Raw genomic sequence first — 25,161 nt, forward strand, 5'->3', positions numbered from 1 at the left:
AATCCCAGCAGAGTGGAGAGTAGTCTTCGTTGTCTCGGCTGTTCAAAGGTCACAATCCACTTGACTCAAAGCTGCCTTAGAAAGTCTGTGGGAGGAGGGAGACGGGGTGCGAAGAGGGAATGGGGAAGAGGAGAGTTTGGGATGGGGAAGAGGAGTTGGCAGGTAGGGAAGAAAGAGTGGGGCAGGGTTCACGGGGGAAAGGGCTGAGGGAGTTGAAGGGAGAGAGGGGGCTGGGTGAGGACTGAGAGAGAGGAAAAGCCAGAAAGAAGGAGTGTGTGTGTGTGTGTGTGTGTGTGTTGGGAGGGGTGGGGGGAAGAGAGAGAACGAGAGAGGGAAAGAGAGGGAGGCCTGGGGAAAAAGAGTGATGGTCAGGTCTAAGGGAGAGAGAGGGCCAGAGAGAGAGGCTGGTGGGAAGAGGCCAGTAAGGGCTGAGAGTGATAGAGTGCCAGTGAGAACTAGGGAGGGATAGAGACATCTTGTATGTTGCATTTGGTGAGTACACTGAAAGGGTACATTATGTGTTTTTTTTAATCATCTCATTTTAAGCTTTAAGTGTTAATAAAATGACACTTTATTATTTTAAATAGCATGTATTTCTAAGTGTTTGGGTGTTTTTATCTGAAATTCTTGAGCTTTGGAACACAACCAAGGAACGGGAAGTGCTTTCTTGATTAATGAGTTTTTGCCGTAAGTGACATTTTCTTGGAGTGGAATACCTTGGTAACTCGAGGCATGGTTGTACTGAAAACAACACTGAATACATCAGCCTTCACTTTGAAAACCAATTCCCTTCCTTTGCTGGGGGTAACTATTGTACTTCAATTAGAGGCAGTGCTTCAAACTGACACTGTAGGACACTTGAGGCCTCAAGGAAAAGCATTAGATCCAATCTGCTTGCACTGGACTAAACTTCCATTACAATTTTCTATTTGTCCGTTAGCATTTTTCTGATGTTTATCCCAGACATTAGTGTCTATTCTGGGTGCTTTTCTGTGTGAGGTGTCCATTATTGTAGGTCGACACTGTGAGCTTCTGAATCTGGGCAAATAATTTCAAATCCCAATACGGCAGGTAGGGAATATGAATTGTCAATTAAATAAATCAGAAATTTTAAAAAAGAAATAATTTCAGCAACAGTGACCATGAAGCTATCAGAACGTTTTTAACCAGTCAAAAAAAGATCCACTGGGCCTAATTCTATCTTCCAGTATCAGGTCCATAGCTCAAGGTCTTCAAGTCCACGTTGTAAATGGGACAACGGTTTCTGCCTTGATGATCATTTTCTGTAGTGAGCTCCAGACCCCTGGCACCAACTGGTTGAAGAACCTTTCATTCATTTTCCTTCAAATCCTTCCACTAGTTACTCTAAACCTATTTATTATGACTCAACCTCTTTATACTTACTCACAGCCTGTACGTTCCAAAGAAAGCAACCCCTCGTTCATCCAATCTTTTGTCACGGTTAAATTTTCCCAATCGTGGAAACATCCCCATAACCCTCCCCTCCAGGGCAAACGTGCCCTTCTTCTTAATCTAGTGACCAGTATGCAATGGGATATTGTGCAACTGATTTGTATACAACGGTCCTCTACGCATAGGATTTTTCTGCAGTAATGACCAGATATTATTGGGAGAAATTGCTGCATCTTCTGTCATTATTTGTGTTTCCATTACTGTGAGTAGCACAGTGGCACAACTAGTCAAGCCGCTGCCTCATAGTGCCAGAGACCCAGGTTCAATCCCGACCTCCGGCGCTGTCGAGGTGGAGTTTACATGTCCTCCTTGTGACCGCGTGGGTTTCCTCCAGCTCCTCCGGTTTCCTCCCACATCCCTAAGAGGTGCGGGTTGGCAGGTTCATTTACCAATGCAAATTGCCCCAAGTGTGTAGGTGAGTGGCAGAATCTGGGGGGAGTTAATGAGAACATAGAGAAAATAGAAAAGGTCAATGTAGGACTGGTATAATGGCTGGTTAATGTTAGCATGGAATTAGTGGGCTAAAGGACCTGCTTCTCGATGACACTTTAATTCTATGAGTAACACACAGAGTGCTGGAGGAACTCAGTGGGACAGGCAACATCTATGGAGGGAAATGGACAGCTGACATTTTGGGTTGAGACTCCTCATCTGGACACCATCACGTGGACAACATCACATGAAGGGTCCAGATGAGGGGTCTCAACCTGAAACGTCCACTATCCATTCCCCTCCATAGATGCTGTCTGACCTGCTCAGTTCCTCCAGTACTTGTGTGTTGCTCCAGATTCCAGCATCTGCAGTCTCTTGTGTCTCCGCCTTAATTTTACGAGTTTCTTATTGGTGACCACACTTCTTTAAAGGACATATTTTATGCACGTAATTTGTGGGTAACTATCCGCTACTCACTGCATTTTCTGTAGCAATTACCCTGCTTAGAGTCATAGAGTCATTCAGCGCGGAAACAGGCCCTTCGGCCCAACTCGTCTGTGCCGAGCAAGATGCCCATCTAAGCTAGTCCCAATTGCCCGCGTTTGGCCCATATGCCTGTCCAAGTGTCTTTTAAATGTTGCTACTGTACCTGCCTCAAGCACTTCCTCTGGCAGCTCATTCCACCCTCTGTGTGAAGAAGTTGCCCCTCCGGTGCCTTTCCCCTCTCACATTAAACCCTCTAATTTTGGGCTCCCATACCCTGGGGAAAAGACTATGTGCATTCACCCTATCTATGCTCCCTATTGTATACATCTCTATAAGGTCACCTCTTAGTCTCCTGCATTCCCAAGGAATAAAATCCTAGACTACTTAACCTCTGCCTATAACTTAGGCCCTCAAGTCCGAGCAACATCCTCGTAGATATTGTTTGCACTCTTTCCAGTTTAATGGAAAGTTTAGGGCAGGTACGGTAGTGTAGCAGTTAGCGTAACACTTTACAGCACCAGCGACCCGGGTTCAAATCCATTTGTACGTTCTCCCCGTGCCTGCGTGGGTTTCCCTGGGTGCTCTGGTTTCCTCCCACATTCCAAAGGACGTACGGGTTAGGAAGTTGTGGGCATGCTATGTTGGCACCAGAAATGTGGCGACACTTGCGGGCTGCCCCCAGAGCACTCTACGCAAAAAGATGCATTTCACTGTGTGTTTCGATGTACATGTGACTAATAAAGGTATCTATCTAATAATGTCTTTCCTATAACGGGGTAACCAAAATTGTACACAACACTCCAGGTGAGGCCTCACCAACATCTTGTACAACTGGAGTATTTCCAGTATTTTATGTTTTTGCTTGAAAAAATATACTTGGATTTTCTTCAGCCTTCAGAGGTCTCTCCTCATTATTTCTGTCAGGTAATGGTGTTTTTTCTCTGTATTTCAGCTGTGCCATCCCGTCCATATGGGTTGAGAGTGCTTGCTGCATCACAGACAATTGCAAGAATCTCCTTTACCAAGCCTGATTCGCATGGCGGTGTCCCTATCCATCACTATCAAGTGGAGGTAAAGCAGGCAGATTCCGAAGACTGGAAATCCGTGAATTCCAATGGGACTCAAAGTAAGTGCCTGAAGTTGCACCGGGAAGAGAGTGTTGGTTCAAAATAGTGCAGTGGAGTGAGTGTGGAATCAATGGAGATATTGTGTCTGAAATAGAGAGAGAGAGAGGGAAGGAGAGGGAGAGAGGGAAACAGGGAGAGAGAGGGAAACAGAGGGAGAGAGGGAAACAGAGAGGGAGAGAGAGAAACAGGGAGAGAGAGGGAAACAGAGGGAGAGAGGGAAACAGAGAGGGAGAGAGAGAAACAGGGGGAGAGAGAAACAGAGAGGGAGAGAGGGAAATGGAGAGAGAGGGAAACAGGGAGAGAGAGGGAAACAGGGAGAGGGAGAGACGGAAACAGAGGGAGAGAGGGAAACAGAGAGAGAGGGAAACAGAGAGGGAGAGAGGGAAACAGGGAGAGAGAGGGAAACAGAGAGAGAGGGAAACAGAGAGGGAGAGAGGGAAACAGAGGGAGAGAGGGAAACAGAGAGGGAGAGGGAAACATGGAGAGAGGGAAGGAGATGGAGAGGGGGAAACAGAAGAGGAGGGAAACAGGGGAGGGGGAATAGAAGGAGAGAGAAACAGAGGGAGAGAAGGAGGGAAATAGAGAGAGAGGGAGAGAAACGGAGAGAGGGAAACAGAGAGAGAGGGAGAGGGAAATAGAAGGATGGAGTGAGAAACAGAGGGAGCATGAAATAGAGGGACAGAGTGAGAGTGAAATAGAGAGTGAAGGAGAGTGAAATAGGAGAGGTGTGAGGATGAAATAGAAGGATAGAGCAAGACTGAAATAGAGAGAACAGAGTGAGTGTGAAACAGAGTGAGAGCACATATGTTACAGCTGAACTCAGTGGTTCTTGATTAGTGAAATGTGTTGTTCCCCTACTTTGCAATCCCACCAATATTTTACCCGACCCTTGAGAGAACATACATCCTCTGTGATACTTCTGTTTCCTCTGGTCCTCTGTGCTGGCTTGGTATCACTGCCAACTTAGTGCCAATTTACTCCACTCGTGGAGCACTGGAGTAGGAGTGAAAACGCTCCTGAGTGCTCAGCACTTGTGGAAAAGGACGAGTGATTGAGAGAGTGAACAATTTCAGTTCAAAGAGCAGAACGCTCAAGAGTTAAGAGGGAAAGGGAAAGGAAGGAGAGAGAGAGAGATGGGGTGGGGGAGAGAGAGATGGGGAGGGGAGAGATGGGGAGGGAGAGAGAGAGATGGGGAGGGAGGGGGGATAGAGAGAGAGAGAGGTGAGGTTGAGAGAGAGAGAGCTAGAGGAGAGAAAGGGAGGAGCGAGAGAGGGGGAGACAGAGAAATTCAGGGGAACTTTGGACAAGTAGAACAGATAAAATGGACAAACAAAAGCTGGCAACAGGCAAGTGCAGGTTGTAAAGGGAACATCATGTCCCAATATGTGGGGTGAATGACAGGGAATTCATGGTAAACACTGAGGAGGCTGAAGCAAGTGTCTAATTCTTCAGGAAGGATGTCAAGTCATTGAAGAGGATACTGAAGAGATTTAGCAGGAAGGTGCCACGAACACTGGACTTCAGTTATGAAGTTGGACTTCTTGTGGCAGGAAGGTTAAGCGGAAGATGAATAGGTTTTCAAAATTCAAAGGAGATTTGATAAAGAAGTTTCCTCTGGCAAGGGTTTCAGTGTTCAGAGGGCACAACTGCAGTGACTTAAACCTTACGCTGCTAACTTCACAGCCCTTTAGTCTGATAGGAGAAATAAATGTTCAGTCACTTTCCCTGTTCATGCAAGTCCCAGGTCCCTGGTTTCTCCCTCTGGGAGCTCACCAGCACGCTCTCTCACCAAATCTTCCACCTCCGAAAAGTTAACATCCTAAATGTGCAAGGGTAGGTCCAGAGGATGGTGTTAGGTGAGAAACCCTGATGGGGCAATTATGGGCCAATAGAGTCATAAAGTCATAGAGAGATACAGCATTGAAACAGGCCTTCAGCTCACTGAGTCCATGCTGACCATCAGGCACGGTAGTGTAGCGGTTAGCATAACGCTTTACAGCGCCAGCGACCCAGGTTCAATTACGGCCACTGTCTGTAAGGAGTTTGTTCGTTCTCCCCGTGACTGCCTGGGTTTCCTCCGGGTGCTCCGGTTTCCTCCCACATTCCAAAGACGTATGGGTTAGGAAGTTGTGGACATGCTACGTTGGCGCCGGATGCGTGGCGACACTTGCGGGCTGCCCCCAGAGCACTCTACGCAAAAAGATGCATTTCACTGTGGGTTTCGATGTACATGTGACTAATAAAGATATCTTAAAAAGAAAGCCACCCATTTGCATTCATCCTACCCTAAACCATTTTATTCTCCCCACATTCCCATCAATTCATGCCAGACCCTACCACTCACCAACACACTAGGGGCAATTGACCCACCAACCCGCACATCTTTGGGATGTGGGAAGAACCCAGAGGAAAACCTTGCAGTCACAGGGAGAACATGCAAACTCCATACAGACAGAACCGGAGATCAGGACTGAACTCGGGTCACTGGTGCTGTGAGACAGCAGCTCAACAAGCTGCTCCGCTGTGATGTCTCTTTCCAATGATAGATTCCAGTTTTTCTTTCAAAACTGCTGGGTCACACAGATTAATTTTGCTTTTGCAATTATCCAATTTACCACCATTTGAAATCAGATTTCTATTTAAAGGTACATATTTATGCTAATACTAGCTGTTCACAATTACATTTGGAGCAGTTTTTGTGTTGTAGTTTAAATATAAATTCCCCAGACACCTCATCCACAATGATTAGCTGTAGATATGCAAATACCTGGAGCCTTTACTCATAGGTCGGAAATCAAAAAAACTGTACCTGCCAGAAATCCAAATAAAAACAGAAAATTTTGGAAACATTCCTCAGGTCAGGCAGCACCGAGGGAATGAGAAACAAAGGTAGTATTTCAGGTCAAAGACCCTAAATCGATCTACCTCTCTTTCCACTTTCCGAGTGCTCCTTAAACTTCATTCAATTCTGGTCGCCCCATTATAGGAAGGATATGGAGGCTTTGGAGAGGGTGCAGAAGAGGTTTACCAAGATTCTGCCTGGATTAGAGGGCATGTAGAGAGAGGTTGGACAAACGTGGGTTGTTCTCTCTGGAGTGGTGGAAGCTGAGAGGAGATCTGATAGAGGTTTATAAGATTATGAGAGGCATAGACAGAGAGCCAGGATCTTTTCCCCAGGGTTGAAATGTCTAATACCAGAGGACATGCATTAAAGGTGATAGGGGGTAAGTTCAAAGGAGATGCGTGGGGCAAGTTTTTTACATAGACAGTGGTGGGTGCCTGGAATGTTCTGCCTGTGGGGTGGTGGTGGAGGCAGATCAAGAAGCTCTTAGATGGGCACATGAATGTGAGGGAAATGGTTGGATATGGACATTGTGTAGGCAGAAGGGACTAGTTTAGTTGGGCATGTTATTACTAATGTAATTGGTTCGACACAACATCATGGGCTGAAGGGCTGTTCCTGTGCTGTACTGTTCTATGTTCCATGTTCAAAAGACTACTTCTTAGACCAAGCTTTTGATTATTATTTCATTCTGATAAAGGGTCTTTGACTTGAAATGTTGACTCTGTTTCTCTCTCCATGGATGCTGTCTGACCTACTGAGCGTTTCCTGCAATTTGGAAACTGAAGTTGATTTACTAATGCACTTCATCATGCCTTTTTAACTTATCAACATTGTTGCTGCATCATCCTGGACCTTCTTGGTATTTCTGTAGTAGATCTACATCTCTCCCATTCTATATATGGGTTCAGGTAAAGAAGAACCTTCGGCCCACGTATTCCCATACTATCACCATGTCAGCTGTACCAGTGCCTAACACAACACTACCCAACCTACAGCACCTGTAGTGGAGCAAATCATCATGAAACCTAAACAGGAGTGCTTTCAATCAAAGTTTAATACTGAGATGAGAGGGAGATCATCAAAAGTATGGACTAAGAGATAGATTTTAAGGAGAACCTCAAAAGTGGGAAGCCAGATAGAATTAGGAAGGGAATTTTAGTTTAGATTGTTGGAACTTAAGGCATGGCAGACATTTATGGAGTGATTAAACAGGAAGGAGGGGAGATCAAGAGGCCCAGATTGGATGAAGTCGGATACTTGGCTTGGGCTGGAGGTTAAATAAGTCCATTGCTCTGGCCTTAACCATAGTAAAGCACTCATTAAATGCAAGGTCGTTCTTAAAACAGAATGTCTGTGCACTTGGTGTTGAAAGAATTCAGGACATTCCAAAATGTTTAATGGCTGAAGAAATACTTAGTAAATCCACAATAGTTAACTTGTGCATAGCAAGGACCTACAAACGACAAAGTGATTTTGATTGGATAAGCAACTACTTCATTGAGTATACTGAGAGATAAACACTGGCCAAGGATTCAGAGGCCATGAGGAACCTTGCTCTGCTTTCTTCTGGTGGGCTTTGTCTCTATCTTGTTCCAGAGACAGGGCCTGTGTCATCAAGCTGACAATACCTCCAACAAGGCAGGACTCACACACAGCGTGAGCCCAGGTATCTTGTCCTCACGTCTCTGGGGTGGGATTCAACCCACTTCCTCCAACTGAGTCAAGAGTGCTGGCAACTCTGTTATGGCAGAAACCAACATTACCAGTGTGGAACCGGACCCTAAATTTGGCAGCAATTCAAGATTAAAAGGTCAAGAGAGGGTTAAATGCTGTTATTGTACCTGCCTCAACCAATTCTTCTGGCAGCTCATTCCATATATGTACCACCCTCTGCGTGAAGAAGTTGTCCCTTGGGTCATCTTGCCCTTCTCACCTTAAACCTATGCCCTCTAGTTTTTGATTTCCTTTCCCCGGGAAAAAAGACTGAGTGGAATCACCTTATCTATGCCCCTCACTATTTTATACACCTTTATAAAGCCACCCCTCAGTCTCTTATGCGCCAAGGAATAAAGTTCGAGCCGGCCCAACATCTCCCTATAACTAAGGTACTCGAGTCCTTGTCATTTATAGTACACCCCACCCATGGAAGTACTTTGACAGCTGTCAAAACTGTGCACACGTTTAATAAAAATAATTATTGCTTATGAGAATCAGGCCCTGTTGCACAGTGTTGTTTGCCCATCACTCCTCTGCGTTCTGAACTCTCCCAGACCCTGGGTGAACAACAGGTCAGTCTTAAGGCTGTGGGCAGAGCTTACCCAGCTGTCAATGCTGCCAAAGTGTTTGTCAGACATCCATCAACATTCAAAAATGTTTAATAATTGATAACTATTATTTTTAACACATTATAAAAATTAAACATTATTGAAAGAACTAGTCAAAGTCGAGTATTGTCATATGCACAAGTACAAGTATGCACAGGTGTAATGAAAAACTTACTTGCAGCAGCATCACAGGCACATAGCATCCACAAGAAAATCATAAATTAAATATAACAGACACAATTCTTACAATTAAATACCTTTTATAAGTGAATTACTTAAAATATGATGTAAGTTATCTGTAACCTGCTTCCCTCCCTCCTAGCCAATGAAGTTGATGAACTTGCTCAGGGTACAAACTTGCACAGTGTCAGTGGGTAGTTGTCAGTGCACTTGCACAGTGTCAGTGTCTGTTCTTCCAACATGAGGTGCAGAGAGACTGCAGGAAGTTAATGTCCCGTCTCTGAGTCCAGCATTGGGCCACAGCCCCAACAGCAAGATGGACCTCAGGAAGTTCAGGGTTTCCACATTCCATCACACAAGATTCCTGAGACTACTGATGATTACATGGGGAACTTTCACATGAAACTGCTGGCATTTCTCAGGAAAATCTGAGCCACAAATATAATGTGACACACTTTGCCTTGATAAAGCTCCCTGGAATGTTCGGCTACATTAAGGGGCTATATAATTGAAATTTGTTGTTATTATTGAGGCAGGTTTGGAATATGTTGTTCTGAGTGGTTTGACGCCAAATTAGTCTTGAAGATACTTAAGCAACACGCACAAAGTGCTGGAGGAACTCAGCAGGTCAGGCAGCATCTATGGAGGGAAATAATCAGTCAACGAAATGTCCACTGTTTGCTTCCCTCCGTAGATGCTGCCTGACCTGCTGAGTTCCTGCAGCATTGTGTGTGTGTTGCTCCAGATTCCAGCATCTGCAGAATCTCTTGTGTCTCCTTCAAGATACTTATAAATCTCCCTCACTTGTGAAGGAAGCCTCTTGGTCAACCAAATTTATTCTCCGGTAAGGGACAAATCATCAGACGAGAATTCCACTTCCCTTTGAGTGCTTCCACTGTGTGGTTGTTGGGGATCTCAGTAATCAAGGGAACGTGGCGTGCTTAATGTTATTATGCTCGGGCCAAAAGGCTTTCATCTGCAATGTCACTCCTGTCATCACGGCTTACAATCCTAACGGATTCCCGTTGCAACAGCAGTCCTTTGTGTCAGTGTGCCAGACATCAGGATGCCCTTGTGACAGCAGCAACGATATCACTTTCACTAATGTCTTCATCACTCGTCAGGCTTTCTACAGACACGGTACCAACATCGCTGGAACCTGCTCTCTCTGTGAAAAGCTTCCAGACAGAATATAATAAGGCAGCAGTAGCCTGCACCCAAATAGTAGTTCCTCACCAATAATCAGCCAGAATAAAATATGTATTCAATATGTATACAAGAGGCAGTACACTCTTAAGGGCAAGACCCTTAACAGTGTTGAAGAGCAGAGAGACCTTGGGGTGCAAGCCCATGGCTCATTGAAAGTGGCTACACAGGTAGACAGGGTGGTTAAGAAGGCTTATGGAATGCTTGCTTTCATTAATTGAGGTATTGAGTACAGGAGTCAAGAAGTTATGATGCATCTCTATAGAACTCTGGTTAGGCCGCATTTAGAGTATTGCGTGCAATTCTGGTGACCTCACTGCAGGAAGGATGTCGAGGCTTTAGAGAGGTCGCAGAGGAGGTTTACTAGGATGCTGCCTGGATTAGAGGGCATGTGCTATCAGGAGAGGCTGGACAAACTTGGGCTCTTTTCTCTGGAGCGGTGGAGGCTGAGGGGTGATCTGTTGGAAGTGTATAAAATTATGAGGGACGTAGATAGGGTGGACAAGCAATATCTTTCTCCCACTATTGAGTGATCCAGTACCAGAGGGTATACATTTAAGGTAAGAAGGGGTAGTTTCAGAGGAGACATGAGGAGTACGTTTTTTACTGAGAGAGTGGTGGATGCCTGGAATGCGTTGCCTGATAGGACAGTGGAGGCACATTCATTGGGGGCTTTTAAGAGGAGCTTGGATGGGCACATGAATGAGAGGAAAATGGAGGGAGATGGGCATTCTGTAGGTAGGAGGGATTAGCTATGTCGGCACAACATTGTGGGCCGAAGGGCCTGTTCTGTGCCATACTGTTCTATGTTCTATGTTCCATGTAAGCAGTGAGCTATCATGAGCCAATCTACACAGCAAGAAACACCAGCAATGTCAATTACCAATCTTATACCAATGAGGGTCTTACACAGAGTAACTTAGAAGGACTGATTTCTCTTGACTGTTGGGTCAGAAGCCAGAGGCTACAGATTTAAAGAGCTCCTTTGCAAGAGAGGAAAGAAAGTTTCTCCTGGAGTGCAGTGAGGGTCTGGAATTCTCTGCCCTGAAAGGCTGGGAGAGACGGAAAACCGGATGTGCACTTGGAAGAGCCGTGACGTGGCAGACTACAGACCAGGTGCTGGAAAGCCGGGAAAGTGGGAATTGAAAGCTTTTTTTTCAACCAGCGTTAATTACAAGAGCTGAGACGTCATGTTACAAATGTACAGGACGTGGGTGAGACCACACTTGGAGCATTGTGTGCTGTTCTGGTCGCCCAGCTGCAGGAAGGATGTCATTGAGCTGGAAAGGGTGAAAACAAGATTCACAGGGATGTTACTGGAACTGGAGGGCTTGACTTACAAGACTGGATAGGCTGGGACTTTTTCCCTGGAGTGTAAGAGACTGAAGGGTGACCTTATGGGGGTATATGAAATCAAGAGGGGTATAGATAAGGTGAATGTTCACAGTCTCCTTCCCAGGGCAGGGGAGTCTAAAACTAGAGGGCACACACTTTAGTTGAGGGAGGGGAAATTTAAAGGGGACATGAGAGGCAACTTTTTCAGACAGTGGGTGGTAGTTATGTGGAACAAGCTGCCAGAGGAGGTGGTAGACGTGGGTACAGTTACAATGGTACATGGATAAGAAAGGCTTAGAGGGACATGGGCCAAACGCAGGCAAATTGGATGAACTTAGATGGGCATCTTGGCTGGCATGGACGAGTTGGGCCAAAGGCCCTTTTTCCATGCTGTACAACTCTATGACCCTATGAGCATGGACAATATGGGCCAGATAGCCTCCTTCTGAGGCATACATCATCAGATTTTATGAAGTCTACTGAAAACCAGATCATACTGCACAAAACAAGTATCTAATGGTCCACTATATCTGGCCCCAGAAATGTGCCGCCCATCCTATTGGTTGGGGCTTCTTTGTGGGTGCCCAGAGCATCGACCTGAAGGAGGCATTAGACATTTTATGAGTTGAATTGAGGACAGAATGCGAGACTCAGGCCTTGCCTGTCAGAGGACATTATACATTGTCCATTGTACTCATCACATGGGCCTTTATGAGGGCAGGTGAAGGTTGCCACACAAGAGCTGATTCTGGAGCCTGGAGCATCATTAATTAAAGTGCCTTTCATACGTCAGCACATCCCAACACACCATACGGTCAATGAGGTACTTTCAAAGTACATTCACTGTTCTAATACAGGAAACCTAGGTAACCATTTTGCATACATCAAGCTTCCAAAGCACTGAGCAAACAGTTTGTGTCTCGATGCTCTGTGAAGGGTAAATATTCCCCAGGACACCAAGGTTACTCTCCTACTCTTCTCAAAATGGTGCCATGGCATCCTTTGGAGTGAAGATGGGGCCTCTGTTTAGCATCCCACCTGATCCCCATCTGTCTCGGTACAGCACTGGAGTGTCAGCCTAGAACTCTGCACTCCTCAGTTCACAATCCAATATTTGCCCCTTCCCAATTACTCCCCACCCCTTCACAATTCCCAAGGCTCATCTGATACAAAAGTCAGCATCAAAGAGAGGCAGCCTTGCTGCTCAGTTTACCACCCAGGGAACAGATGAGCTGCCCTGGAGCCAAGACTGGTGCCATGGATACTGTGTCAAGTGAGACTGGAGACCAATGCCGCTTTAGACCTGTATGGGGTTGGACTCCAAGCTAACTAGCACAGTCTATAAACCATGCGTTCATGCCTGCTCTCCTGGTGATGACGTGACAATTACCACTTATCGCCCATTGTGCACTGGTGCCACAACGAAATGGCAGTAATTGAACTGCCCTTTCAGAGGGCAATTGAAAGTCACCCACCCTGATTTAGGACTGGAGTCACATATACAATGGACCAGCTATGGAAGGAGCATCTCTTCCCAAAATGGATGTTAGAAAAGTGCGTTACCTTGAGTTTCGATTTGCTGTCAATTTTTAAACAAATAAAATTGGCACAACACCTTCATTTCATCTTCATGAATATACATTAATCGTTTGCAATGTTAATTAATATTTATCCTACATCTCATTATTGATATTCGTCCAACAGTGGCACAGCAATTAGAGCTGCTGCCTCACAGCTCCAGCGACCGGGGTTCAATCCTGACCTCCGGTGCTGTGTGTGTAGAGTTTGCACGTTCTCCCTGTAACCACATGTGTATCCCTGCCCCCTCCAATATCTTTCCACATCCCAAAGATGTGCGAGTCAGTAGGTTAACTGGCCATTGGATATTGCCCCTAGTGTATAGGTGACTTACAAGGAAACATAAAACACTGGTCTGGGGACGTTTGATGAAAATATGATTTGTGTATATGGTTGCTTGATTGCCGGCACAAACTCAATGGGCTGAAGGGCCTATTTCTGTATGAGTCAATGATCTATGATCTTTATGATGATCCACCCTGTCTATTTATTGGATACAAGTTTCTTTTTCAACACAAATTCATATTCTCAAAAATCCCTTGGGCTTTCAATTTTCAATCCCAGAATATAGCCAAAGCACCAACCTATCACAGCAAGAGTCCTGAGAGTGAGTTACAAAACCTTAGCTGGAGAAGGCAGGCGACTTCAGGGAAAATGTTGAATCCTTGGAGAAGGTGCAGAGGAATTGGAATTGGTTTATTATTGGCACATGTACAGAGATACAGTGAAGAATTTATCTTGCATACTATCTATGCAGATCAATTCATTACAACAGTGCATTGAGGCAGTACAAGGTAAAACAATAACAGAATGCAGAATTAAGTGTCACAGCTACAGAGAAAATGCAGTGCAGGTAGACAATAAGGTGCAAGGTCATAACGAGGTAGATTGTGAGGTCAAGAGTCCATTTTATCGAACCAGGGAACCATTCAAGAGTCTCATAACAGCAGGATAGAAGCTGTCCTTGTTGTCTGGTGGTACATGTTCTCATGCTTTTGTATATTCTGCCTGACGGGAGGGGGGAGAAGAGAGAATGACTGGGGCGTGAGGGGTCCTTGATTATGTTGGCTGCTTTCCTAAGGCAACAGGAAGTGTAGATGGAGGCAAGAGAGGAAAGGCAGGTTTGTGTGATGGACTGGGCTGCGTTCACAACTCTCTACATTTTTCTTGTGGTCTTGGCCAGAGCAGTTGCCATACCAAAGATAGGATGCTTTCTATGGTGCGTCGATAAAAGTTGATGAGGGTCATCGGGGACATGCCGAATTCCCTTAACCTTCTGAGGAAGTAGAGGCGCTGTTGTGCTTTCTTAGCCATAACGTCTACCTGACCGGACCAGGACAAATTATTGGTGATATTTACACCTAGGAACTTGAAGCTCTCAACCATCTCCACCTCAGCACCACTAATTACTTGCTCATTATCATATTGCCACCTGTGGAAGCTTCCTGTGCAGAAAGGATCCCTACAAATTCCTTGGCTGTTCAAACTTTTAGATCAAGAAAGGTTGGATATAAATGCAAATCCTTTCCTTGCATCAGCAAGTCAAACAGTTTCAATTTGGCATATATTTTTTACTTCCTCTCTCTTTGCTTTTCACTTTTCTGTAAATGGTTTCCAATTAATGGCATCTGGGCTGCACAGCGGGGAAGGTCGTAGCCATTTGGGGAGAGGTCATTCTTTTCAGCTTCAGTGTTGGCTGGCATGTGCAAGTTATAGCCGCGAGCATGCCTCAGAGCAGTGTTTAACACACCCAGTGGGTGGCTGAGTAACTGTGCAATAAAAGATGCTGTTTACAATCTGTGGCCAAGTCATCTCCATTAATGGTATCATAAGACACACCGTGATAGCTGTCGGAAGCACATTGTAATGATGGGACTCACGCAGGATAATTAGAGTATCCATGTCCCTCAGGTCTCAGAGACCGAGCAGTCTAAAGTGCAGTTCTCCTTCTCCGCTTCTGCTGCAACACTAGTCACTCGTACATTCTAAAGGCAAACAAAAAAAAAACTGCAGATGCTATAAGTCTGAAATAAAGCCAGAAAGTGATGGAAGCACTCAGCAGCATCTGTGGAGAGGGAAACAGTTAGTGTTTTTGGTTATAGGGAGACACAAGAGACTGCAGACGCTGGAACGTGGAGCAACAAACGATCTGCTGGAGGAACTCAGCGGGTCGAGCAGCATCTGTGGAGAGAGTCAAGTCGAGTTAATTGTCATGTGCACAAGTACGGTGAGGTACAGGTTCAATGAAAAACTTGCTTGCGGCAGCATCACAGGCACGTAGGTTCAGACAACACACAGAACATAAATTATACAAGACTGAATAGCAAAAAAGGCTGTGCAAAACAAGATGTCAGTGCAAAAAGACACAATCAGAGACAAGTCCACAGCAGTGCAAGAGGTGGTCCATACTGTTCTGTTGCTGAGGTAGGGTTAGGGTTGTGCAGGCCGGTTCAAGAACCTGATGGTATTGGTATTGGTTTATTATTGTCACTTGTACCGAGGTACAGTGAAAAACTTGTCTTGCATAACGATTGTACAGGTCAATTCATTACACAGTGCAGTTACATGGAGGTAGTACAGAGTGCATTGAGGTAGTACAGGGTAAAAACAATAACAGAATACAGAGTAAAATGTCACAGCTACAGGGAAGTGCAGTGCAGGTAGACAATAAGGTGCAAGATCAAACAAGGTAGATTGTGAGGTCAAGAGCCCATCTCATCATATAAGGGAACCGTTCAATAGGCTTATCACTGTGGGATAGAAGCTGTCCTTGAGCCTGGTGGTATATGCCCTCAGGCTCCTGTATCTTCTGCCCGATGGGAGAGAGAGAATGACCCGGGTGGGTGGGGGCTTTGATTATGCTGCCTGCCCCACTAAGGCAGCGAGAGGTATAGACAGAGTCCATGGAGGGGAGGCCGGTGTCCATGACACACTGGGCTGTGTCCATGACTCTCTGCAATTCCTCGCGGTCCTGGGCAGAGCAGTTGCCGTACCAATTTGTTGTGCACCCAGATAGGATGCTTCCTATGGTGCATCGATAAAAATTGGTGAGTGTCGAAGGGGACATGCCAAATTTCTTTAGCTTCCTGAGGAAGTAGAGGCGCTGGTGAGCTTTCTTGTTTATGGCATCTACGTGGTTGGACCAGGACAGGCTATTGGTGATGTTCACTCCTAGGAACTTGAAGCTCTCAACCCTCTCGACCTCAGCACCGTTGATGTAGATATGTGCATGTACACCGCCCCCTTTCCCGAAGTCAATGACCAGCTCTTTTGTTCTGCTGACATTGAGGGAATGGTTGTTGTCATGACACCATGTCACTAAGCTCTCTATCTCCTTCCTGTACTCCAACTCATCATTATTTGTAAGGAAGTAGCTGTTCCTGAACCTGATGGTGTGGAACTTCAGGCTTCTGTACCTCCTACCTGATGGTAGCAGCGAGAAGAGGGCATGACCCAGATAGTGGGGATCCTTGATGATAGATGCCACCTTCTTAAGGTATGGCCTCATGTAGATGCTGTCAATGGTGGGGAAGGCTGTGTCCACTCCTCTCTGCACCCTCCTGCATTCCTATGTACTGGAATTGCCATACCAGTCCATGATGCAACCTGTCAGGATACTTTCAACAGTGCATCTGTAGCAGTCTGTTACAGTATTTGATGACATGCCAAACCTTCTTACACTTCTAAGTAGAGACACTAGTGCGCCTTCTTCGTGATTGCATCTATGTGCTTGATAGGTCATCTGAGATGTTAACGCCCAGGAATTTGAAGCTGCAAACTCTCTCCAGTTCTGACCCAACAATGAGCGCAGAAACAGAAACTTTTAGGTTGATAACCATTCTGACAAAGAGACGTTGACCTGAAACATTAACTGTGTTTCTCTCTCCACAGGTGCTGTCTGACCTGCTGAGTGTTTCCAGTAGTTTTGTTTTTTTTTTCTTATTCATTTTCACTAGCTCTCTATCTCCTTCCTGTACTCTGACTCATTGTTATTTGTAAGGAAGTTGCTGTTCCTGAACCTGAAAACGATTTCAGGCAATGCACAATTGATTGCAGGATAAGGCTCCATTGCCTCTCCCCCTGCTACTCCTTTCAATGATCAGCCCACACCCATGACTGTACCATTTCTACCTTCACATCCAGCCTGATTTTGTTACCCCTACGCTTGACTCCTGGTCCTCATTTTTGCGTCCTTGCCTCTTGAGCTTGGTTTTCCTCAAGCTATGGAAATTGCACAGGTACCAGAGGAACAGAGAGACCATAACCCTAACTCTACCTATAAGAAACAGAGAGACCATACCTAACCCTACCTAACCCTCAACCCTAACCCTACCTATAAGAAACAGAGAGACCATAACCCCAACCCTACCTATAAGGGTCAATGTGCGTAGTCTTTTTCCCAGAATTGGGGAATCAAGAACTAGAGGGCATGGGTTTAAGGTGAGAGGGGAGAGATTTAATCGGAACCTGAGGGGCAACTTTTTCACCCAGAGGGTGGTCAGTATACAGAATGAGCTACCAGAGGAAGCATTTGAGGCAGGTACAATAACAACATTTAAAATACACTCAGACAGGTAGACGGAAAAGTTCAGAGAGATATCGGCCAAACACGGGCAAATGGAGCTAGCTTAGATGGGAATCTTTGTTGGCATGGACCAGTTGGGCTGAAGGGCCTGTTTCTGTGCTGAATGACTCTATGACTCCTCCTCATCTGCTCCCTGGTTCATTTCCCAATGGCCTTAAATCCCAGTGGAACCAAATTCTTCCTCCTCATATCAAAGCCTTCCAACATTCAGGACACCACAATTAAATCTCCCTTTAACCTTCCAACTTAATCACAACTTCTTAGCTCTCTCTCCATGTAACTGAAGTCCCTCACCACTGGAACCATTCCAGTCAACGTCCTCTGGACCATGTCTAAGATCAGCTTTGACATTCTGAATTAAATCTATACTCCAATTCAGGTCAAGCCATTGCATTATGAAGTGTTGTCATATATATTTCCTTTTATATTCCATGCATTCATCCAAAGGGCCTTTTTCCATGCAATGTGACTCTATGACTCCATAACATCCTTAACAACTTGTCCTGCCGCCTTTAAATTTTCATCAGGTCACAAGCGAGGTGACAGATCGAGTGTTGATTCACCTGGAGGATGCAATCATCATCCTTCTTGCATTATAAATATTTGCAATTGAATAACAGAGCAGAGCAAAGGCCAACTGATTCAGAGAGTCCCGCATGGGCTTGTGAACGATGCAGAGATGTGACAAGACTGAGGCAGCACTTAAGTAGAATATTCAGGCACTCATATTCTCCACAAGCTGAGGTGGGAAGTCTCCATGGGTTTGCTGCTTCTCCTGGTGCAGAAGACAATGCTCTCTCACCGAGGGTTCATGCTCCCCCTGTATGGAACACAACATGCAGCCTAACCTTACACTCTGGTGAAGTATTAAGGGGGCACTGCACTACCAGAGGGGCCATTGACTGAACGTTTACATGAGGTGCATCCACCACTCAGGCACACACACAATGTTGTAGAATGGGGTCTTGCCCATTGATTATCCCTCGATCAACATAATTAAAACAGACAGTGGAGAATCTTTAATGGAAAACAAATAAAACAGCAGAGTTTGGAATCTGAAACAAAAACAGAAATGCTGGAAGAACTCAGCCAGTCAGGCAGCATCTGTGAAAAGAGAAGCCAGTTACAGCTTCGGGTCTTTCCTGTCTTTAAATATCACATCATCTCCCACTTCTTCTTATTAGGCAGTCCCTTGGAATGGGGAATGAAGTTTATTGGTTCGTTGGGGGCACGGTAGTGTTGTGGTTAGCGTAACGCTATTACAGCGCCAGCGACCTGGGTTCAATTCAGGCCACTGTCTGTAAGGAGTTTGTACGTTCTCCCCGTGTTCACGTGGGTTTCCTCCAGGTGCTCTGGTTTCCTCCCACATTCCAAAGACGTACAGGTTAGGAAGTTGTGGGCATGCTATATTGGCGTCGGAAGTGTGGCGACACTTGCAGGTTCCCCCAGAACAGTAACACAAAAAAAACGCATTTCCCTGTGTGTTTTGATGTACATATGATTAATAAATAAATATCTTTTCTATTATTGTCACATGTACTGAGGTACAGTGAAAAACTTTGTTTTGCATGCCATCCTTACAGATCATTTCATCACATCAGTGCATTGAGGTAGTACAAAGGAAGAGCAATAACAAAATGCAGTATAAAGTGTTACAGTTACAGAGAAGTGCAGACAGACAATGAGGTGCAAGGCCATAACGATATCGATTGTGAGGTCAAAAGTCCATCTTATTGTACAGGAGGTCAGTTCAGTAGTCTTATAACAGCGGGATAGAAGCTGTCCTTGAGCCTGGTGGTACGTGTTTTCAAGCTTTTCTATCTTCCATCCGATGGGAGGGGGGAGAACAGAGAATGTCCGGGGTGGGTGGGGTCTTTGATTATGTTGGCTGCTTTACCGAGGCTGCAAGAAGTGTAGACAGATTCCACAGAAGGGAGGCTGGTTTTCATGATGTGCTGAGCTGTGTCCACAACTCTCTGCAGTTTCTTGCGGATTCGATTCCATCCCAGTTTTGTGGGTTCTGAGGTGCCTGATGTGGGAACCACAGACTCTTCCACAGATGGCGTAGCAGGTACCTGAGGGGTTGGACTTGGGATTCTCATGAGTTTTGTGCCAAGTCTGACGGCTTGACCTTCAAGTGCCTTTTTCCTCAATTGACCGCTGGTTGAAGGAATTGAAAGGTGATGGAAGTGTGAGGGTGAATGAAAGAGAAAGGTAAGTGGGGGGGGAAATGGAGAAACTGTTTGTCGAGCATCTCCTTGCCTGCACATCTGAGCAATTTGATTAAGTTTGCCCAGCATAACCTGAGACCATTGTGATAACCTTTAAACATGGCTGGTGACACTTGCCTTTAGTTCTGCATCCCTTCTAATTGGAGTGGGTGCAGGCAACTGAAGGTTAAAACCCACATTAAAACCAACAGAGGCACGGTGAGGGAATTGGGAAAAAGCTTGAAACGTTATGGGAGATAAATGCATGAGACACAGTACATGGCCACAGTGACAGAAAGGAGAGATTGTTAGTGGGGGAGCAGATTGCCGTCTGGAAATGTCATATGGGAATACGGAGCCAAATAAGATACAAGGTTAAATTCACAGATGGGCGCTGAAGGAAGCTGAGTTATTGGATTGTGGTTCTACTCCCATGTGGAGGATATTGCTTACCTTCAGTCACCCAATCCTAAAAATGTTGAATCGCGTTTACTGTAGAGAGCTCGTGTCTATCAGCTCAAATCGTAACCTGTGCTTGTCCAAACATTACTGGAGATCTGACGCTGGTGTCCTTGACTTCCTGCCCAACCTCCTGGCTCAGCACCGAGCCTGGCAGTGGAGCCCTGACATCCCGGAGAGGGTCCTTCCTGTTTTATCTGTATACCTGAGGGGAGGCAATTAAATTTGTCGAGTATATCACTTGAACGGGGTCAACAATCCTGTCGAAAAAGCTAAGCGCAGGTAATTATTTGCATTAGGTTATTTTAATGTGAATTTATTTAGTATTTCTTATGTTTTTAATTTCTTTTTGGTTATTTAAACTATTTAAATAGTTTGTAAAATATCTCTGACTATCAGAGACATTTAAAAAACTGTTTGAAGTCCTTGATGACAGTCGTCAAAGGCTATTGGGGTTCTACGGCAGAACCTCAAGAATACATTTAATATACAAGAAAGTGTGGGAGAATTATCATATGTAAAAAGTTAGATTCTTGACTCCTTTCATGAATTTCTTGATTTGTAAACATTCTATTTACAACATTTGTGCAAGTTGTGAATCAAGAACTAGAGGGCATAGGTTTAAGGTGAGCGGGGAAAGATTTAATAGTAATCAGAGGGGCAATGTTTTTACACAGAGGGTGGTCACTATATGGAACGAGCTGCCAGAGGTAGTGGTTGAGGCAGGTACAATAACATTTAAAAGACAGTTGACACGTACATGGATTGGAAAGGTTTAGAAGGTTATGGGCCAAAGGCTGGCAAATGGGACCAGCTTGGATGGGGCATCTTGGTCAGGATGGACCAGATGGGCTGAATGGTCCATTTCCATGCTGTATGACTCTATGATTCCATGATTACATTTGTTATAATGCCATTGACTAATCTATTTTTCACTTTCATAACATGCCATTCTCCATGTATAGGAATACAATGTAACAAACTCCCCGTAGTGCATTTGGCCAGTGTTTCTCATTTACAGATCTGTCACAGAATGTTTTCCAGGAGACATCTCCTTTGGATATCGAGGAATGGCTGTACATTGTATTTCTATGCACAGAGAGTGGCACACTATTCGTTATGATGAAATATTGCTTCATAAATCAAATACATGTAACCAAAAGTAAATGGCCTTGTAGTGTAAATGTGTAAAAAAAGGTTTGAAAACAGAGGAATTACTGCTGCGCAAAAAACAAAACACCATGGATACTGGAAATGTGAAATGGAGATACAAAAAGTGCTAGAAATAACTCAGCAGGTCAGGCAACATCCATGGAGAGAGAAATAGAGTGAATGTGACGCTATTACAGCGCCAGCGATCAGGGTTCGATTCCCTTCGCTGTCTATAAGGAGTTTGAACGTTCTCCTGTGTCTGCGTGCATTTCCTCCGGGTGCTCCGGTTTCCTCCCACATTGCAAAGACATACGGGTAGGTTAATTTGGGTTTAAAATGGGCGGCGCAGACTCGTTGGGCCAGAAGGGCCTGTTACCACACCGTAAATAAAATTTTTAAAAAATGTTTCAGGTCAATGACCTTACATCAGAACCTATAAGGTTGATGTTAATGGTACATAATCACACTGTAAACGTTTTGAAGGCTTCACTTTGCTATGAATTCAGAGATGAGCTTGAATTTAAATATTGAACTGCAATATTCATAAGTAAAAACTTTCAGCTATCCTAACTGGTATTGGTATTGGTTTATTATTGTCACTTGTACCAAGGTACAGTGAAAAACTTGTCTTGCACACCAATCGTACAGGTCAATTCATTACACAGTGCATTGAGGTAGTACAGGGTAAAAACAATAACAGAATACAGAGTAAAGTGTATACTTAGTGACATAGAATTTAAATTTAAAAGAGTAGAACAATTAAGGTAAGAGTAGGTCTGCAGAGAGCAGCTTGCAACGAGTCACCACACTCCGGTACAATCTTGCTTTAACTGTTGTTTGAAAGGAAAGTTTGGACAAACTTGGGTTGTTTTCTCTGGAGCATTGGAGGCTGAGGGGAGCCCTGATTGAAGTATACAAAATTATGAGAGGCATAGATAGGGTAGAGAGTCAGAGCCTTTCTCCAAGAGTGGAAATGTCACCGTAGGTTTAAGGTGGGAAGGGGAAAGTTTAAAAGAGATGTGCAGGGCAAGTTTTTTAACACAGTAGGTGCGTGGAGCACACTGCCAAGGGAAGTGGTGGGAGCAGATATAATAGCAACAGTTAAAAAGCATGTAGACAGGCACATGAACAAGTAGGGAATGGAGGGATATAGACTACATGCAGACAGATGGGATTAGTTTAAATTGGCGTTGTGGTCTCCACAGACATCGTGGGCTGAAGGGCCTGTTCCTGTGCTGTACCATTCTATGTTCTATGTAAGAACTTGGGGAACAAAAAGTGAAATTTCAGTTCATGGCCTCAGAACACCAGAGTGCCCTGTCCAATCCTGATGTCGGATGATATTTCACAGAGCTTGCATGTCTACTCTGTGACATTATGGGTTTCCACTGAGTGCTCCAGTTTTCTCTCGCATCCCAGTGGTGTACTAGTATGTTAATTGGTTACGGCTAATTACCCCTCAGCATAGGTAAGATGCTAAACAATCAAAAGGGGAATTGATGAGCAGGTGAGAGAGAAGAAGTTGCAGGCTACAGGGAAATAAGGAGAAGGGGAATGGAACTGATGGGATTGCTGAGCTGGTGGCAGGTATGAACCTGGTGGGCTGAATAGCCTCCTTCTATCTTGTAATTAACAAATACTCAGAAAGTCAGGCAACATCTGTGTACGGTTAATGATCCAGCTCACTGACCTTACATCAACCTCCTGAAGTACCCAACATTTTCTGTTTCGGGCACCTGAAACATTTTGCTTTTCCCGAAGCAACAAAGCAAGCTTGTTGTTGAATGGCTGTGCATCGGAGGATATAAATAGATTTAAATGCCAATTAAGCACATCGTTGAAGAGTGGGATGCAAGGATGGAAAGGTGATTGTGTGGGCTGATCAATAAGAAGGATGAGCATAGCTTTGTATGCGATGCCAAGTCTATTGAAAGTTTGAGGGAACGTCGAACTGATGGACTGCATTGCAATTGTCGGTAGTGTATGAATAATTAAAGTCTGTGTTCAGACTCCCCTTGATTGCATCTCTGGGCCACTGCATTATTTCTCAAGTCCTTTCATTCCCTCACTACCTTTTCTATTGCAGCAGATAATGAGATAGCTTGGGTTAACTGTAATTAGAATTGCCTGTAAACTCAATCCATCACTTGTAAACCCTGGCTTGATTTGATGCTGAGAGCATCATCAATTTTTTTAATGTCACCCTTGGCTTCCGAGAGCACCTGTTGGCAGCCAGGGTCACATTCATCATGCTGCTCAGTTGGCAACCCTTTGGCCTCAGAATCAGAGAGCTGTAGGTTCAAGTCTCTGAGTGCAGAATCTAGCTTGGCAGCCCAGTGTACTGAGGGATTGCTACACTCTGTGTTTCGGATGAGATCATATTGAAGCCCATCTGCTGTAAAACTGTTAAGGGTTCCTCGGGAATACTTTGCAGAAAAGCAGCAAAGTTAACCCAAGTGGCCAAGCCAATATTTACTCTGCAAAGGTTCTATCTCTCCCGGGTATTGTAATGGATGGTCTGGCCATGTTGCCACAGACCATTGCATTTACTTGGACCTATTCCTCATAAAACTGTTTGGGCAGAGAAACACCTTTGACCACATAAATCTAACAAGGTGTTGTGGGAGAATACAGATTGCTCCTTGAACAGAATGTCAACGTCATTCACCCGCACCTCCCTTAATATCACCTACTGCATTCAGTGATCCAAGTGTGGCCTCCTCTACATTGGCGAGACCAAACGCAGACTAGGTGACCATTTCGCAGAACACCTGCGCTCTGTCCGTAACCGCGACCTGCATCTCCCCGTGGCCAGTAACTTCAACTCCCCCTCCCACACTATCACTGATATGTCAGTCCTCGGCCCCCTCCACTGCCAGGAGAATTCCAAGCACAAACTGGAGGAACAGCACCTCATTTTCTGTCTTGGAAACTTGCAGCCTTACGGCGTGATCATTGAATTCTCCCAATTTAGGTAATCCCCACCCCACCTTCCCCACACACACCACCCCCCCCCCCCCACACCATGATTCTTCTCTTCTTCCCTTTCCCAGCCTCTTTTTTTCTCCCCTTTTTTTCCCTCTCTCTCCTTACCTTTGACCCATCCCCCGGTGGATCTGCTCTCCCCTCCTCCCCCGCACCTGCCTATCACTATCTCTTACCTGCATCTACCTATCACCTCCCTGTGCCCACCCCGCCTCCCCTCTTTTGTCCAGCTATCACTGCTCTGCTTTTCCCTCCTATATATTGGGCTTCCCCTTTTCCTATCTTCAGTCCTGAAGATGGGTCCTGACCTGAAACGTTGACCGCCTGCTTTTCTCCACGGATGCTACCTGGCCTGCTGAGTTCCTCCAGCAACATCGTGTCTTTCGTCTCGATTCTAGCATCTGCAGTCCTTTGTTTCTCAATGTCATGCACTTATTGGGTAATATAACTATTGATTAACCAACATGGTTGGATCCACGGTGACTTGGCCATTTGGATTCAGAATTGGCTTGCCCATAGAAGACAGAGGGTAGTGGTCAATGGGACTTATTCTGGCTGGAGGTCTGTGACTAGTGGTGATCCACACTGGGAGCTCAGCCGCTTGTGACTTGGGTGAAAACGTGGATGGGTGGGTTAGTAAGTTTGCAGACAATACAAAGAATGGTGGCATTGTGGATAGTGTAGAAGACTGCCAAAGGATACAGTGGGAGATAGATCAGTTACAGATATGGGCAGAGAAATGGCAGATGGAGTTTAATCCAGCCAAGTGTGAGGTGTTGCACTT

General features: G+C 45.1%; 1 protein-coding gene across 3 annotated transcripts in view; it reads left to right on the forward strand.

The window, feature by feature from the left end:
• LOC127569802 (neural cell adhesion molecule 2-like) overlaps positions 1 to 25,161 on the forward strand; it is a 1,233,142-nt gene that overhangs the window by 1,063,762 nt on the left and 144,219 nt on the right. For all 3 annotated transcript variants that reach the window (XM_052014709.1, XM_052014711.1, XM_052014712.1), the window contains exon 12: positions 3,344 to 3,517. In XM_052014709.1, coding sequence (XP_051870669.1) covers positions 3,344 to 3,517 — 174 coding nt within the window. The remainder of the gene's footprint in view (positions 1 to 3,343; positions 3,518 to 25,161) is intronic.

The sequence above is a fragment of the Pristis pectinata genome, chromosome 4 (genome assembly GCF_009764475.1).
Source record: "Pristis pectinata isolate sPriPec2 chromosome 4, sPriPec2.1.pri, whole genome shotgun sequence".
In the NCBI taxonomy this organism is placed as follows: Eukaryota; Metazoa; Chordata; class Chondrichthyes; order Rhinopristiformes; family Pristidae; genus Pristis; species Pristis pectinata.